At 33.0% G+C, this 19,325-nt stretch overlaps 1 protein-coding gene across 14 annotated transcripts in view; it reads right to left on the reverse strand.

Moving 5' to 3' along the window:
• BAZ2B (bromodomain adjacent to zinc finger domain 2B) overlaps positions 1–19,325 on the reverse strand; it is a 297,477-nt gene that overhangs the window by 109,946 nt on the left and 168,206 nt on the right. For all 14 annotated transcript variants that reach the window (XM_072961031.1, XM_031678464.2, XM_031678462.2 and 11 more), the window contains one exon: positions 14,138–14,284. In XM_072961031.1, the coding sequence (XP_072817132.1) occupies positions 14,138–14,282 (145 nt within the window). In that variant the 5' untranslated portion in view covers positions 14,283–14,284. The remainder of the gene's footprint in view (positions 1–14,137; positions 14,285–19,325) is intronic.

A 19,325-nucleotide genomic window follows, 5' to 3' on the forward strand; every position in this document is an offset into this window, starting at 1 on the left:
ACTTCATGAACGTATCTATTAAGTACCAGCTGTCATGTTTAGCAATTAGCATACTAGATTATAAGACATAACCCCTAGCCTCAAGGAATTCATGGTTTGAACATAATTTAAATAGTGTAAGACTGTTTTTACCCCACAATGTATTAAACAAGTTAGCTAATATTTTAATATTATAAACTGGTACTGTCATACAGGGCTCAGTAACAGATCCTAAATACCTAAAACAATGTCTTGTACATCGTATACATACAATAAATATCTGTTGAATGAATCAATTTATCACTCATTAAGAGCAGAAGAGGCACACCCATGGGACGGATTCCAAAGGCCTTCATCAGAATAGGAGGTTATGTTGAATCTTAATTTAAACTTGCAAAGATGCGTCTCACTAGTTTCCTTTTGCCTTACTTCACCAACCCCTAGTCCTATTTTTTTTTTTAATTACCATTTGGCCTTTTATTTCTCCTTGATTCCATTTAGGCCACATGTTGGAATTGATCACACAAAATTCTACCATATCCAAGATCTTACACTCTTTAAAGTTTTAGTCTAACTACCATGTCCACATTTCCATTTCCTTATTTTGCAGCATGACCTTTTCTCTCTCCCAATCTTCTACCACTCCTATGACCCTATCTATTTCCTTCTCTCTCCATTCTATCTCACCATTTCTCCTGGTTAATCTTGAAAGAAAATTCTTATACCTGTATGTCTACTTCCTCCTCGCTTCTCAGAATCTTTAATATTTGTGACAAGCCCAACCCTCCCTTCCACTTTGTCTGCAAACGGACTTAAGTTTTCCTAATCACTAGATTCCACTAATCTGTGCTCTTCTCATTCTTAACCTCTCTCTATAAATCTGGCATTGCTGATTGCCTCTTCCTTATAAAACCCATGTTCATCCTTAAGCTCCAAGTCATGGAACTATTTTGATGCTGTTCTTAACTATATTTTAAAATAATAACTACTGTTTGCTCTATTGAATTTTCTTTTCTAAATGTAAGCATTCCTAACTATTTTGTCCAACTATGTCTTTTTTCTCTTTATGCTTTATTACTCAGTCATTTCATGTGCTTCCAACTGTTTTAACTATTACTTCTATGCACATCAATTCTAAGCTAGGATTTTAACTCCTTGAAGAGCAAAAACTGAATCTCATTCATACTGGTATCCCCAATATTTAGCATAATCTGAAACACAATAGGTGCTTAATAAATGTTTCCCACTGTTGTATTTTTGGTCACATTATTTCTTCTACTTCAAACTCTCCATGTTTATATAACATGCTCAATGACTTCTTTTGCCTTTTATAATCCTAACTATCCTTTCATAATCACCTAAAAATATATTGCCAAGAAGTATTCATGAATCTCTCAGGCAGATATGTTTTGGGTCTCCTTTGAACATTCATGATAATTCACAATCTGTCTTTTATCATACCATTACTAGGGGATAAGGTTACGAAGGAAAGAGTCATTTCTTAATCATTTTCACTCTCTACAAAACACTGCATAAAACAAACTGTTAGCAGTTGCAGGGACAATACTTCATAATACCTTCTGTGGATAACTCTAAAATGGTAGTTTTCAATTCTTTGTTTCTCTCTTCTTTTAAAAAGCTAAAATAACCAGGAGTCATTCTTTAAATGGTAAAAATACATCTCACTTTTTTTCTTTGCTCCAATTATAAAAAGCATTCACAATGTTAAGCTCTTTGGGCAATTAGAAGCTGATTTAATAACATCTATGTTGTGGCTTTAATTTTCTTATACAGCAGGGGGTGCTGTTTAGATTACACCCTTGGTTCCATAGCCAGGACAATACTCTTAGCCTTCTCCAATTGTCTTGAAACTACAAGCTACTGTTCACAACAAGATTTTTGCTCATTGATTGGAGATGGTTCAGTGAACTCAATAACTACATTTAAAACAAAGCATATTCTGTAGTAACAAAAAGTCAGAGTATCTTCTTACAGGAAATAAAATACAACAAGTCAAACTGGCTCTATTAAATTTATGACAACCAAATTAAATTATTTGGATGTTACAATGCTCTAGCTTTGGAGAAGTAACTTTTTTCTACATTACTACACCTAATATTAGAAAATCCTCCTAAATAAAAACCCGTTATAATTAAAATTCTTAAATTTTGCTCAGAGAAAACATTTGCAAACTGATAAATTACATCATAAAATGAAAATAGTTTTAGAAGACTATAATTATTCTTTTTTACAGATACTAACATTCAAGCATAGTTTCAATATTATGAAGACAACTTTTTTTAGTTTCCATTTTAACTGAAGTAACAATGTACATGTACTGCATAATAAAAAATAATATATGTCCATAATGCCTGAATTTTCAACTTACATTATATTAAATTGAATACTTTTTAGCAGAGCTTTTCAAGTTCTACTAGCCAATCTATATATAAATGATTAAAAGCAGTTACACAAAATGCCAGTGTCTCAGCTGCAAGGCATGGTTAACTCCAAGTGTCTTTATCAATATTAATGAACTTCATGCAACAATACAATAAGGGTTTTTACCCCAAAAGAACAAAATAATAAAAATACTATACTAATGCCTTGAACCTAAGCTACCAATGGACAAAATCTTCTATCAATCAGGAAAAGTCTAGATAGCAAGTTAAAATGATTACAAGAAATAAGTATAAAAAGAAATAAGTATGCTAAAGCATCTAATCTTTTATAAAAAATCAAGGAGACTGCTTATAATGATAGAATTCCATATACAACTGTTTTTTGTGTGCTGAAAATGTCTTTAACCTTTCATTGCTACACTAACTGGTTGCAACATGTCTTCAAACTCTATCTCTAGTTCTTTAAACTGTTAGCACATTTTACAGCACTGCAAACTCAGTCTCTAGTATACAACCTGCAAAGTACGGCTAATCATCAAAAATGGTAACACATTCAAATATAGGTTATATGAGTACTTTAAAACTAGCAATAACTCATGAGTGTAATAAAGCAAAATTACTGTAAATTAAAGAAATGCTCAAATTACTGGCCCACATACTAAAATTCTTAAATATATTAATGTTTAAATATTCTGACACTCAAAATGTACAAATTCTATAAACTTGAACTTTGATTAAAGAATAAACAGAGAATTATACAGTTAATGGTGACAGAATATTTCTCCCCAATAATCTTCATTTCATTCCTTTATTCTTATAACTTTTTCAGCTAGTTTTACATTTTAAAATTTAAAAAGCATAGTATGGAAATAAAGTCTTTATTTTTATTTTTAAGTATTTATTTTGAGATTATTTTAGAAGAGTTGCAAAAACACTACAGAATTCCAGCCTCCCCTTATGTTAACATCTTATGTGACAAAAAAACCATATTCAAAGCCAAGAAATTAACCCTGATTAACTAACTAAGCTAAAGAATTTATTCAGATCTCATCAGTTTTTCCACTAATGTCCTTTTTCTATGCTAAGATCCAATCCAGGATCCCACATTGCATTTAGTTGCTGTGTCTCCTTAATTTTCTCTAATTTGTGACAATTCCTCAGTCTTGTCTTTCATGACCTTGATACATTAAAGAGCACTGATCAGGTAGTTTGTAGAATGTCTCTCAGCATGGGTTTGTCTGATGCTTTCTCATGATTAGAGGAGGTTATATACACTATTGGGAAGAGTAACCAATGTGTCCTTCTCAGTGCAACTTCTCTGGGGTCCATGATGTTGCTATGTGGTACTGGTGATATTAACTTTGATCACTTGGTTAAGTTGGTATCAGCCAGGATTCTATATAAAGTTACTATTTTCCTTTCAAACAGTCTTTTTATTAGAAAACAAATCATTAAAAGTCTAGGTAGACTTGGGAAGAAAAGCTGCTACTCTATGTAACACTGAATATGTGAACAAGTTTTTGATTCAGTTCAGCAAATGATGTATCAATTCTCAGGCAAAAGACTATTCTTGAAAGACAGGAGCTGTTCCTCTTCTACAAAAAAGCATTTTTGTTAGATCTAATAAAAGGATTTAGAGTTCATAGATTTAAATGCTAAAAATGCACTATATTTTATACATACCTCTACATTCAAACATATAGGTACATCATTTTAGTAATGAAATAGAAAAAGGTAACTGTAAAAACAATCTCATTCTAAAATCTTATTTTACCTATGTTTCAAAAAATAAAAAGGCTTAGTTATCCCATAATGAATAAAAATTATTAAAATCAGCTTTGAGAAACACGTATCTTTCATTACTACACAAACTTGTTGCAGCATGTCTTTAAGCTCTTGTTTCTAGTTCTTTAAACTATAAGCATATTTTACAGCGTTGCAAAGTCAGCCTCTAGTATACAACCTGCAAAGTATAGCTAATCATCAAAAATGGTAGCACATTCAAATAAAGGTCATGTATCAATTTGCTGGGGCTACCATAACAAAGTATGATAAAATTGGGTGGCTTAGAACAACAGAAATGTATTGTCTCACAGTTTTGAAGGCTCCAAGTCTGAAATCAAGTTGTGAGCAGGGCTATGCTCCCTCTGAAGGTGCAAAGGGAGGATCTGTTCCATGTTTCTCTCTATCTTTTGGTAACCTCGGTGTTTTCCCCATGTCTTCACATGAGCTTCTCTCTATACACATCTCTGTGTCTAAAATATCCTTTTATAAGGATACATCATTTTGTTTTAGAGCCCACTCTAATAACTGCATTTTAATTTGATTACTTCTATAAGGACCCTATTTCCAAATAGGTCACATTCTGAGGTACTGAGGGGATTAGGACTCCAACATGTCTTTTTTGGGAGGAAGAAACAATTTTATCCATAACCCTGAGTTTATTTTTAAGAGTCCTTAATTGATTTGAAGGCATTACCTTTCTTTAGTAATTTACTGCTAAAATTCTAAAGTAAAACTACAGAGTTCTATTCATAAAATTTAGATAAGATAATATTTTAAAAATATCTGGTGCCTTGTGATCAAGCCCTTCATTAAATAAACTCACTGGGAGGGAAAAAAAAACCAAAACTAGATAGTTGAACATTCCAGGACCTTTATTTATGACTAATAGATTTCTACAATATAGACAACTCAACTAAAAAAGAAAACTGTTATAATAATTCATACTATAATATAAACACTCAAAGAAATTGAAATCAAACTTTGACATTATCCCCCAAAACAGGCCTGTCTCATTCTCTTGACGATTCTCTGCTGACTGCAAACGTTAACTTCTATCTTTTAAATTAGAAGTTCTAATTAATAACTTTGGACTTTCAGGATTTAATTTATTCAGTGCCTCTTCAGTAAGGTTAACTGATCTTCTAAGATTCCTTACTCTGTAGCTTATAATGCCCATCTCCAACTAAAATCTGCATCAACATTTGGTATTATTAGAGCAAAGCATAATACAGCCTAGAAAACTTATTAGAGTAAATTTGTCATCTAATTTTCAAGTCCTATTCCTGCAAGTTCATCTCTCCTTTTCTTTCTTTCTTCAACAATTGTTTCTTAAGCATATATTTTGTGCCAGGCACTGACTGGATACATACTAAGGAAAGAAAACAGATATGATTCCTGCCTTCTAAATGTAGAAGAGACAAATAAGTAAAACACCACCACATGTATAATTATAAATTGTGAAGAACACTATGGAGGAAATTATTAGGTGCAAAAATAGATAACAGTAGAGAAATTACCTAGACATTATGAACAGAGATTTCTCTAATTAACGTCTCAGGACATTTAACCTGAGACAAAGCATGAGAAACAATCAGTCTTATGCAGATCTTCTAAGACAGAAAGAAAATATATCTGAGATCCTGAGTTGAGATTAGATCACGGAAGGTGTATCAGTTAGGTTGAAAAGTACAAACACCCAACTCAAAATGGCTGAGTGAAAGGTAAATGTATTGGCTCACATAACATAAAAGCCTTTAAAAAGGCTCATTTTAGATAAAGTGATTGAAAGTTTACTAGGGCCTAATTTTCCTTTCCTCTCTTGGCTCTACTTCCTCAGACGGTCCCTTCCTTTCAGGTTTGTGGGACAAAAGTATATCATCCTCCCTTACTAGTTCCAATAAAAATCCCCAAGTGGAATCTCTATCTCTGATAAGTCTGACTTGCATCATGTGCCTTTCTTAACCAATCACTTAACCATCACCATGTGGGAAATACGATATTTAGAGTATTAGATGAAAAAAAAAATTTGGTGTGGGGATCAACTTCAGGTAATGGTGTAGTAGTAGTGAAGTGGTCATCCATAGAAAATAATTACAAAAACTTGATTTAAAATAACAACAAAACTAAAGACACTGGGAAGCATCTGAAAGCAGAGAAAAGCCAGGGGCAAGTTTAATCTGGAAATGGCAATAAGAGGGGGTAAGAAGTGAGACTTTGTGGCTTTCCGGTCTGATAATGCTGTCTAAACCTCACAGCTTATAAAGATGAAACAGCAGGCTTATCAACTAAAGGTGCCAGGGGTCAGACTCCAGGGCTAAGAAAATATCAGGAAATTAGGAAATTTAAAGGGGAAATCTTGGCAGTGATCAAACCACAGGAAAAATGAGACCCAAATTCAGAGCTTAAACTTTCTGAGTGCCTAGCTATAAGTAAACTGTGCATGATTCAGGGAGGACTCCAGGAGCATCACAACAATATAGCTGGCAGAGAACGTAGAGAAAAACAGAGCTATACACAGCAGATCTGTTGAGTTTGATGTATTTCTTAATTGAGTGCATACTTTAACTATGATTAGCTTAGGCAGTAGAAAGCCTAAAGTGTCAGAGAACAGAGTCCAAAGCTGGCAGAGCAGCTGGAAATCAGGGGGTAATGTTAGAACAAGGAAACCACAGAGAGAAAGAGACTCATCTCTGCCAGGTACTTGGCTGACCCAGCAATTTTCACAGGCACAGCGGAGACCCACAGGGGAATAGTTTGAAAAAAGCAGCAGTGGGAAGTGAAAAAACAGAGCACAGATTATCATGCTTATGTTTTTTGACCACAGTAAAGCTAAAATGTAATCAATTAAAAAAACCTGAATGTTAAATTACTGACTTTTAAACAACTTATTAGTCAAAGAAGAATTCACAAAGGAAAACAGAAATATTTTTACTAGAATGATAATGAAGTTAAAACATATCAAAATTTGTGGGACGCAGCTATAGTAGTAATTTAAAGGGAAATTTATAGCATTAAATGCATATATAAGAAAAAGAAAAAGGTCCAACATAAATGATCTAAGCTTTCCCTTTAAAAAATAAGGAGAACAGAAGATGAAATCACACCCATGGAAAACCAGAAGGAAATAATAAATGACAGAAATCAATGTAACAGAATATTGAAAAAAAGTCAGTGAAATCAAAAGCTAGTTTATCAAAAAGATTAATAAAACTTATAAAGCTATAGTAGAAAGGAAAAAGAGAAAAGGCATAAATTACTATTATCAGTAATGAAAGAGAAGTTATCACTATAAATCCTACAGACATTCAAAGGATAAGGTACTATTTGGAGCAATGTTGTATCCATAAATTCAATGACTTCGATGAAATGGGAATTCTTTGAAAAACATCAACTACCAAAACTCACTCACAAAGAAAAAAAGATAACTTAAATAGTTTTATATTTCTATTTTAAAGCTGAATTCACGATTTAGTATCTTCCAAACAACAACACTTAAAAAAACTACAACCACCACCTTCCCAGCCTCAATGACTTTGTAGTGGAGTCTACCAAACTTTTAGAGAAGAAATATCAATTTGACACAAACTCTTTCCTTAAGAAAGGTTTTCAAGAAGGAAGGACTGGTCGACTGTGTCAGTTCTTCAGAGAGGCTGAGTGAGATGAGGATAGAAAAGTGACATTGGTGTGGGTTGAGATAGACATGAAAGACAAGGAAAAGGAGAAAGCACATGCAGCTCCCTATTTTGAGAAGTTTGGTTATAAAGGGAGGGGGAAAAAAAGGTAACATCCAGAAAAGTGTTTGGGGTGAAAAAAGGAAGGGTTTTTGGTATGTATTATTTAAGATGGGGGATACTAAGAGCATGCTTTTATACTAATGGACATGATCCAATAAATAGAGAAAAATTAATGACACTGTATAGAAGGAATGGAGTCCTTGCAAAGTCTTTTATAATCTTGAAAAAGGAAATGATAGGTATTTGCTATTGTGAAGTTAAGAGCCATATCATTTTGAGTAAGGCACTTATTCTATTTGGTTTAATTTATATTATTATATACAATAGTATATCAAATGAGATTTCTGGTAAGTATACATGAGCTATGAGATACACTAATTTTTTTTTTTCGGAAGAAAAGAACCATGGAAATTGGAATAAGGCTCATGGATAGGTATTACAAGTCTATTATAATACAAAGGTGGGGAGATTTGGCAGGAGGCTAACACCAGATAAGCTCAAATGGATAGATAAATGGCTCATTTAACATTTGTTCCAACCTCATTTTAGTATACCTTCCTGTGGTGCAGAAGCTGGGAAGCTGAAAAGTACATTTACCAGTCTCTCTTGCAGCCCGGATTCTGGATATAATTTAGATTCTGCCAGTCAGATGTGTTTGGCACTGATGGATTAACTGAGTGAAGCTGGCAGACGGTAGCACATGAAGTGTCCTTTTTGCTGGTGCAGATCTAGAAGGCAGCACAGAACAGCCCTGGAGACAGTTATGTCAGTGGTTCCTGATCACTGGGATTGTAGCTGAGGTGGTATGATCCACAGAGCCATTAGTTAGAACAGTGGTGTCCTGACTGAACTGAAGGTACTTTCCTCAAGCAGGTCAATTCAACAGTAATGCTCCGAAATCATTCATGGGGGTCAGGGGCCAGCTCCTCAAAAAGTTTTTAAGTTTTATAATACTAATTCCTTGTATTAAATCTTTTTGCTTAAAACAGCATTAGTGGTTTATGTTATCTCCAGTTGAACTCACTGATACATCAACCAACAACCCTACCTGGTGATAGTTCAAAAGCCAAAAAGTCAATTCAGTCTGTCACGACTGGCCTGATATCTGATAACCACACACTTTTCAAAGTAATATTAAATGAGAAGTAAGTGAAGTCTTAAAAATATAGATGGATGCATAATCTTGGAGGTAGAGGAGAATTTCTCAGAAAAGTAAAAAACATAACCATAAATAAAAATACTGATAAATCAGACTACATTAAAATTGGAAGTTCTATTCAAAAGACAATATAGAATTAAAAAAGACATATAATGTGTAAAAGCTATCTCCCACAAAAATAACTGAAAAAAGGACCAGTATCCAAAATATAAAAAGAACTCACAAATCTGTAAGAAAAATATTACAACTCAGTAGAAACATGCACCAAAACTGTAAACAATCACTTCAAAAAAAAAGGAAACCCAAAAGACTACAAACTTAGTAAAAGACAATTTAATGGACACTATTTCATATTCATCATTGACAAAAATCGAGAAGTCTGACAATGACAGGTGTCAACACAGATGATAAGCATCAGGAATTATACAGCTGATAAGAAAATAAATTGGTACTACTGGTAAAGCTGAAGATATCTTCAAAAATGTATGCATTAAGACCCATGTATAATGATGGTAATAACATATTTTGTAATTGGCAGAAGTTGGAAACAACTCAAATATTTATCAGGAGTAGTGTGGCTATATATACATGGATATATATTCCATTCAAACGTCACACGCAAAAGGATAAACAGGCCTTTTATCCTTTAAAATGTATTATTCCTCCACATTTTTCATTACATCACCCTTTTCCCAGTTATCCAGATCACATTGGGCTTCTCTCTCTCTAAACATCACTTTGTCCAAATTCAATCATTATAACCCATAAGAATCTACTCGTAAAATATCTCTAGAACCTTGTTTCTTTCTCCATCTCCAGTAACTCCTTAATTTTGGCCCTTATCATTTCTTACCCAGATAAATATAAGAAGCTTCTAAAGATCTTTGCCTCTAGTTCCACCCTCATTGCAAACTGATGCTCTATATGCTGCTAGAGCTATAATTTTCAAAGCATGAAAACCTTTTCACTTGATCAAGTATGAATAAAAATAATGGTTCAAATTTACTAGGCACTTACTATATGTCAGGCATTATCTCATTTATCCTTGTAAAATGAGTATTATTATATTTATTTTATAAATGAGGCAGCCAAAGCTCAGAAAGGGGTAATTGACCCAAATTCACATAGCTAATAAGTGGACACGCCAAGATTCAATTTCAGGGCCTTTCAGTTATGAAGTTCTTGCTTTTAATCAATACATCATTCTGTCTACACTCCTATGCATGGCACATGAAGTTCTAAATGATCTGACCTTAGCCTGCTCCCCAACTTGACTTTCTGTCCCTCAGTTCCACTTAGCCATAGCAGACACTGCGTATCCAGTATCTGGATAGTTTTCTCCTTATTCCTGACTAACAACTTCTCTTTTCCTTAGGATGGCAATGTGCTTAGCTACAAACTGGCCTTCCTTGAAGCTGAGAGTGCCATTTATATAGTTATGACAAAGGAGATGTAAGTGGAAATCTCTGGATTGGGTTTCTGGGAAAGCTCTTATTTAAAAGGGGCCAAAATAAGCTAGCATACAACTTTTGCCCTCTTCCACTCCACCTTCTTCCTGGAAAACGGTGCTGTAAGTGGATCAGCCTGTAACAGCCATAAGATACACACGTGAGCATGAAAGTCCCATACCTTAGAAAGACAGGGTATAAAAATTAGGAGCCTAGGTCCATGATGACATTAACCACCTCAGGACTGCCTGTCTATGGACTGGTGTGTTTATCTGCCATGTGTTCCTATTCACAGTTAATCACTGTCATAACTGACACATACCCTAAGTTGAGGCCTTACTGACCAACATGCAATTTCCTCAATATACCATGATTTGGCACACTTCTGCAGAGTTAGGTCTACAATTAAGATAAATATATAAATCAGTCTCTAACTTTAAAAGGAAAGTAGACATACTCCAGCTGTAACCAGAGAAGTTTTAAACAGTTCAGCAGTTTTATACATTCAGGGTTTTTACAAGCATTAGTTTGAAGGGTTCTACTTGAAAAAATGGATTGAAAACCTCTGCTCTATGGCACAGTTTAACTATCACTGACATTTCTCAAAGTTCTACATTTGTATTAGGTCAAATGACCACAAATCTCAAACAAATCTCTGTAAAGTTTAACTGAGAAACTATGCTTAAATACTATTTTTTAAACTTTTACTCAGAGACAATATGTGAAATGATGTCTGAAAATCTGCATATATATATATATATATAGAGAGAGAGAGAGAGAGAGAGAGAGAGAGCGAGCGAGCGAGCATCATGTGGCCTTTTATACAAAGGTTCTGGTGGTATATTCCCCACACCACTCAGGGCCAGAAAAAATTTTCCCTGAGGAACTGATATGTTTACTGGCAGTAGTATGTGAGCCATGTAACCCATTATGTTTTCTTTTTATTCTTAGCAGCTGATTAAGTTCTTCATTCAATATCCATGGCTTTCTTCAGCTAATACTTTTATACTTTTTAAAGCCTATCTTTTGATATTTAAGTTAATTGTTTTGTTTATTGTGCCAATATATTTATTGAAAGCTGTCCCAAATTTATTTAGTAGGCAAGTTATTTTTTAAAAATTATACTTTAAAGGTAAAAGAACTATAACTATCCTGATAAGACCAAGACTTATTATATATAGATAGCCTTAGATTAATCAATCTATATTGCAGTGTTATTTTCCATCGAAGTTACTGTAATAAACTTGAAGGTGTGTTGTAAGAGGCAATCCTCCAAGGTCCCTATATGCCGTTGCTGGATATGCCAAGAATGCAAGGCCTTGACCACTCTCTAAAACTGGGCCATTTCTCACAACAGTATTTGCAGGGAGCAACCCTGATGGATGAGGTGACATTTCCTTCCAGGCAAAGAGTGGTTTTACTTTCACTTATAAAAGCAGCCAGATGCCTAAGCTCAGTATTCTTTGGCTGTAACACAAACTCACTATATGTATAAGATCCCACTGGGCCCCTCTGTGTTGCCCCATGGGACTTGGGAGACATGGGGAGCCAATGCCAACATGATGCTTATGCTATTTGCTATGCCATAGTAAGAAAATCTCTGACCCAGGAGTTTCATGCCTTCTGCCAGCATTATGATAGTAACAGGCTAACTTGTAGGTAGGTATAATCCCAGACCCTGACAAGGTGTTGACTCAAAATAAATTAACTGATCATTCAAAGTTTGAAAGCAGGTTGGAATTAAATCCTTTGTAACTCAGAGGAATTCCTATAGATATATCATTAATGAAGAGGACAGAAAAAGGCCAATTAAAACACCTGCTTAAAACAACAGAATGTCCTCAAAGGGGACATTAAAGAATTGTTGAGGTTTTGACATTTTAAAGATGAAACTTCTGTTTTATTGTCTCTATACATTAAAAGACATTGAGGAGATTCAAATTGTTTAAGATAAAAAAGCCAGGTCCTTTATCACTGTATTATTTCACTTTTAAAAGAAGAGAAATCAGACAATGAATGGGCCAAAAACAATGAATCAAATTTCATTCAGTGTAAGTGTCTACACATAAAAACTCTACAACCTTTTTTACTGGCAAATAAATATAAAAACTAATTACTTTTTAGATTAGGAAATTTCTGATGATATTTAGCAACAAAGCATACCCCACCCATCTGCAACTCCCAAATACTACTAACCAAAAATAGTGCCCAACATCTGACTAATCAGAATCGTAAGCAATTCAAATGTCATTTGCAATTTTAACTCTGAAAACTAAGTGAGAAATAGATGACAGTAAAGTGTCCAGAAAATTCAAGGCTCTGTACGCAAGGATTGAAACCTTCAACATAAAAAAGGACATTTCTGTAGAAACACTATATATTTTAAAGACCAATACAGAAGTAAATACAAAATGAGAAAGCAGTTTGGGAGAACGCAATGAAAGGAGCTAACAACAAAGGAAAGGATAAGAGTTATAAAAAGCATGAAAGAATAATTACAACAGTACAGCTGTGTGCAGTCATTAAGACAAAGTAACTTAAGGTAAAATGCCAACTGTGGCATCACTATTTTTCAACACAGCATATCATCAAAGGCATTCATCATTTTATATATAGCCATCATCTTGTGCACAAGGGAAGTGCGGATGAAGTCGTTAAATGACTTAACCAAGATTGTACAAGGTGCAGGAGAAAAGAGATTTTATTTACTTTCTAAAAAATGTAATGCTATTTTTTTTTAGTTATTTTGTAATCGTTAAGAAAATGTCAGAAAATTGTTTTGATAAAATAATGACAAAACGACATCCTTCTTGTCATTCCATTGATTAGAAGAAATCAAAATAATTCAACAAATACATGTTTAACAATTTGCTAGGGAATTTTGCTAGCAAACATTCCATATTTATGCATCTTATTTACCCAAAATTATAAAACTAACTTTGGAAAAGTGAAATATCATTTAGTTTTAATGCTTACACATATGAAATAATCTATAAGATAAAATATATTTAATACTAAAAATCTTCCTAGTGATAAATGAATGAGTTAATCAAGTTTAGGTTTTAAAAAAAAAAAAACATGTATTCTACCAAATAACCAAACATGTGTTTGGGCAAAAAGTGATGGGGGGGGGGTAATTAAAAATATCTTCTACATAAAACCAAAATTGAGGATATTTTCACTTCTGAAATGAAGTTTGTGAACTAGGGTAGTTGGGATTTCACGAAGGTCATTTCAAATACTGGAAGCAAATTTAAGGCAAAGGGTCCATAGCATAGGGACCTAATCTTACTACTGAGGATTCCTTTGTATTTCTTTACTCCCTCATAGGCCTACTGTTTTAAAACATTTTGCATGTATTAATTTATTAATTAAAATGGTCAATGTAAGACATGAAAATGAAACTCTCAAAGAGAGCTTGTTATAAGCCTGAAAAACATGGAATAGCCAGTGCTATCCCAGTGCGCTGATAAAATCCAGAAAATGCAGACACCAAATGTTTAACCTAGCCATTGTTCAACAGTTCAAAGGAGATAATGAGAACATTTTATTCAGAGCTCAGTCAAACACTATGAATGCAAATCAGTAAAAGGATGGTATTCTAAAACTGAGTTAGTAAAGGGTATTCACCACATGGGTTGATTGTAGAGCTAAGTGAAGCAGCTCCAGTGGAAAGGCCGCCTTTTGAAACTGATGAAGCCACAGAAGGTATAGAAGATGGAGTTGGTGTAGTAGAGGAGGCTGTTGAGGATGGTAACCGTTCTCCAGACTCCATATCTATGACAGGGAAAAAAACGTTAATTTTCAGTATTAAATGGTGGTATCATGCAAAAGAATTAAACATATTTAAAATAATTCAGGCTTTTAGAAATACTTTTTAAAAATATGAAATAAGTTTAGAGATACATGTTCTTCAGAAAGATAAAATATGGAATAAATAAAAGCAATATAATTAGAAATATCAATTTATGAAATTAGTTTTTGTTAAGTATACCAAATCTTCTAATAGATTTACAGAGTTTCCTTATATAAAAAAATTAATAGTCATTTGAATATAATAATTTACACAAATGTATGTTGCCACAACCATTTACCATACATATTAACTTCTTTTTCTTCTTAAATCACCTCATATCACGTATATGATAATACCCATATTATCTTAATGAATCGAGAAAACACTACCATATCTGAGTGGACTGTAACCCTGTCTTCTAAATCCAGATAACAATATACTTGTAGGTCTTAAGCATCCAAGAATCTGACCTGGTAATCCTCAACACAGTGAATCTTCACTCAAAAGACACATATATTTTAGAGTTTTTTTTACTAGAGTCAAGTTTGAACTATGGCTTCAAAATGGTCTTAGTATGGTCCATTTATAATAACCACTCCAAGCATCTAAATAAATTTGCATAACTATTTGGGTACAACCTTACATTGGTCTTATTATAATAGTTAAAAATTAAAATCTAGAATAGAAATTATATTAAAAATTTAAAATACTAAAAATCTAGAATAGAAATGGATGAAGGAGGTCAAAAGGTACAAACTTTTAGTTACAAAGCAAATAAGTCATGGGATGTAATGTACAGCATGATAAATATTGTTAATAATACTTTATTGTATACTTGAAAGTTGCTAAGAGACTAGATCTTAAAAGTTTTCATCACAGGAAAATAATGTGTTAACTGTGTGGAAATGGATATTAACTGGACTTACTATGGTGTTCATTTCACAACATATGCAAATATTAAAATCATTATGTTGTACACTCAGAACTAATATGTTACATGTCAGTTTTATCTCGAAAAACTTTCTTAATCTAAGAAAGTTATGGTCATTTTAATACTCTGCATACACTAATCTCACAATTAAGCAAGGAATTTGTGAGTTCATAGTTACTTTAAGGAGTACACATATATAGAAAGAAACAAATAAGATACTACTCGTTTATAAGTGAACTTATGATCAACCATAAGTAAACCTGGACCATTTAAATAATCTAACCATAAAAAGACTTTTGTATGAAATTCTATAACCACTTCAACAATTTCTATACATTTTCTAAGAAAATAACTTGTTTTCATTTAAAAATATTGGCCAATTAAAATAATTCATGGTTAAGGTCTCAATGTTGATTGAACTCATATGGTATATAGATAAATATGGTAAAGGTAGTCTCAGGTTGACACAACAGCATCATTAATAAGGCAATTTCAATGAGTTTTCTAATCATAAACAATTCAAAAACTTCTCTCCATATTCTGGCAGTGTTGTGAACCACCTCTATAGATAATGGTACTCCTATAGTGAGTATATCCATATTTTCAAAGAATTTTTTTTTCTCATCAACATCCAATATGGAAAGGCATGTTGATACTGATGGCTACATGGAAAGAATAATTAAAAGGCAGCTTTTACAGATACTATAAAAATCCTAGAGGAAAACATAAGCAGAACACTCTTTGACATAAATCGCAGCAATACTTTTTTTGAACCAGCTCCTGAAGTAATGGAAATAAAAGCAAAAATAAACAAATGGGACCTAATTAAACTTAAAACCTTTTGCACAACTAAGATATCATCAACAAAACAAAAAAGACAACCTACAGAATGAGAGAAAATATTTGCAAATGATGTGACCAACAAGGGACTAATTTCCAAAATATACAAACAGCTTATACAGCTTAATATCCAAAAACAAAACAAAACAAGACAAAAAACAAAAACAAAAAAAGCAAGCAAACCAATCAAAAAGTGGGCAGAAGACCTAAATAGACATTTCTCCAAAGAAGACATCCAGATGGCCAACAGGCACATGAAAAGATGCTCAACTTCACTAATTATTAGAGAAATGCAAATCAAAACTACAGTGAGGTATTACCTCACACCAGTAAGAAGGATCATCATTAAAAAGTCCACAGAGGGAAGGGTACAGCTTAAGTGGCAGAGCGCATGTTTGGCATGCATGAAGTTCTGGGTTCGAACACCAGTACCTCTTCCAAAAATAAATAAATAAACCTAATTACCATCCCCCTCCAAAAACAAAACAAAACAAAAAAAAGGTGAATAAAAATTTTTAAAAATCCACATATAATAATTGCTGGAGAGAGTGTAGAGAAAAGAGAATCCTCCTAGACTATTGTTGGGAATATTAATTGGTGCAACCACATGGAGGACAGTCAGGAGGTTCCTTAAAAAACTAAAAATACAGTTACCATATGATCCAGCAATCGCACTCCTGAGTATATATCCAGAGAAAACTACAATTCAAAAATACACATGCACTCCAATGTTCAAAGCAACACTATTCACAATACCCAAGACAAGGAAACAACCTAAATATCCATCAACAGATGAATGGATAAAGATGTGGTGTATATACATACATACACACACACACAAACACACACATATACACAAAATGGAATACTACTCAGCCATAAAAAAGAATGAAACAATGCCACTTGCAGCAACATGGATGGACCTAGAGATTATCATATTAAATGAAGTAAGTCAGTCAGAGAAAGACAAAGATCTTATGATGTCGCTTATATGTAGAATCCTAAAAAATACATAAATTATATTTACAAACCGGAAATAGACTCACAGACACAGAAAATAAACTGTGGTTACCAGGGTGGAAGGGAGGATAGATTAAGAGTTTGGGATTAACAGATACATATTACTGTATATAAAATACATAAACAACAAGAACCTATTGTTATAGCACAGGGAGCTACATTCAATTTCTTGTAATGAGTTGTAAAGAAAAAGAAACTGAAAAAAAAAAGTATGTATGTATAACAATCACTTTGCTGCAAACCTGAAACTAACACTATAAATTGACTATAGTTCAATAAAAAATAAGAATTTAAGAAATGGCCAATAGGCACATGAAAAAATGTTCAATATTGCTAATTATCAGAGAAATGCAAATCAAAACTACAGTAAGGTTATCACTTCACACCAATCAGAATGGCCATTATGAAAAAGTCTACAAATGGTAAATGCTGGAGAGGGTATGAAGAACAGGGAATCCTCTTACACTGTTGGTGGGAATATAGTTTGGTGCTGCCATTATGGAAAAGAGTATGGAAATTCCTTAAAAAAATTAAAACAGGCTTACCATATGATCCACCAATCCCACTTCTAGGCATATGTCCAAAGGGAACTCTAATTCAAGAAGATACATACACCTCAATGTTCATAGCAGCACTATCTACAATAGCCAAGACATTGAAACAAACTAAATGTCCATGGACAGATGACTAGATAAAGAAGTTGTGGTACAGTTATACAATGGAATACTACTCGGCCATAAAAAAGAATAAAATCATGCCACTTGCAGCAACATGGATGGACCAGGAGATCACAATACTAAGTGAAGTAAGCCAGAAACAGAAAGATAAATATCATATGATATCACTTGTATGTGGAACCTAAAAAAAAAGACACAAATGAACTTATTTACAAAACAGAAACAGATTCACAGATATAGTAAAGAAACTTATGGTTACCAGGGGGAAATGGGGGTATGAAGAGATAAATTGGGAGTTTGAGATTTGCAGATACTAACTACTATACATAAAATAAATAAACAACATATTTCTACTATAAAGCACAAGAACTATATTCAATACCTTGTAGTAACCTATAATGAAAAAGAAAATGAAAATGAATATATGAATGTATATGTATGGCTGAAACATTATGCTGTATACCAGAAATTGATGCAACATTGTAAACTGACTAGACTTCAATAAAAAGTAACATTTTATTTAGAAGATATTTATCTTTATGAGCAAGATGAGAGTTTTTCTATTCCCTAGGTTAATTTGTATGAAATTGGACTAATTTATTCCTTGAATGCTACATAACCTCATTGACTAAACCATCTGGGGAAAAAAGCAGGTTTTAGGTCAACAAACAATTATTAATAAGCTTTGAGACACATGGCAGTCTGATGGCAAGGTACATGACTGACAACTTTCTCTATAAAGTATCTTCACCAAGTCTCATTTCACTAAGTACAAAAACTGTATTTACAAAAAAATACAAGAACATAGAGTTTACAGGAAATGCTGTTTTTTAAAAATTTATAGCTAGTAACCTGTCTCAAAGAATTCTCAAATATACTATTTAAATGTATTTGGGGGCTTTTCAATGATTTTATTTTTTCATGTTTAAAATTAAATTTATTTTAAATTTATGTATAATTGACCTAAAACACTGTATGAACTCTAGGTGCTTAACACAGTGATTCAATATTTCTATACATTACAAAACGATCACCATGAAAAGTCTAATTACCATCTGTCACCATTATTATTATTTTGACTATATTCCCCATGCTGTACATTTCATTCTTGTGATTCATTTATTTCATAACTAGAAGCTTGTAAATGTATTTTTAATAATGAAAGGTTTTTTTTTTAAAATTTGCCTTTGTACTTTACAGCAAAATTATTTGGGCTATAATATAGATAAGCACTTTAGCTGAGTAACTGGCATATAAGAGCCCAATGGATAGAAGTCATTACTTTTTGCTAGGATAAGTTATGAAATCTAGGTATATTTCTTTCTGTTGATGTTAACTTGACTCAGGACTCAAATAAGGAAAACCCACAAAGCATAATGAGCAGTTTCTAAATATTGCTCATTGGAGATTACTCTATCTGGAAATACTTATTAAAAACATACATATACTTGGATCTTCCAATCTAATTTTGAGACTCTATTTTATAGAAATAAAGTACCAGTAGTTTATTATAACATTGTTTAAAGATAAAATAAAATCTAAACTTGGCAGCAA

This window comes from Vicugna pacos, chromosome 5, assembly GCF_048564905.1.
Source record: "Vicugna pacos chromosome 5, VicPac4, whole genome shotgun sequence".
NCBI lineage: Eukaryota > Metazoa > Chordata > Mammalia > Artiodactyla > Camelidae > Vicugna > Vicugna pacos.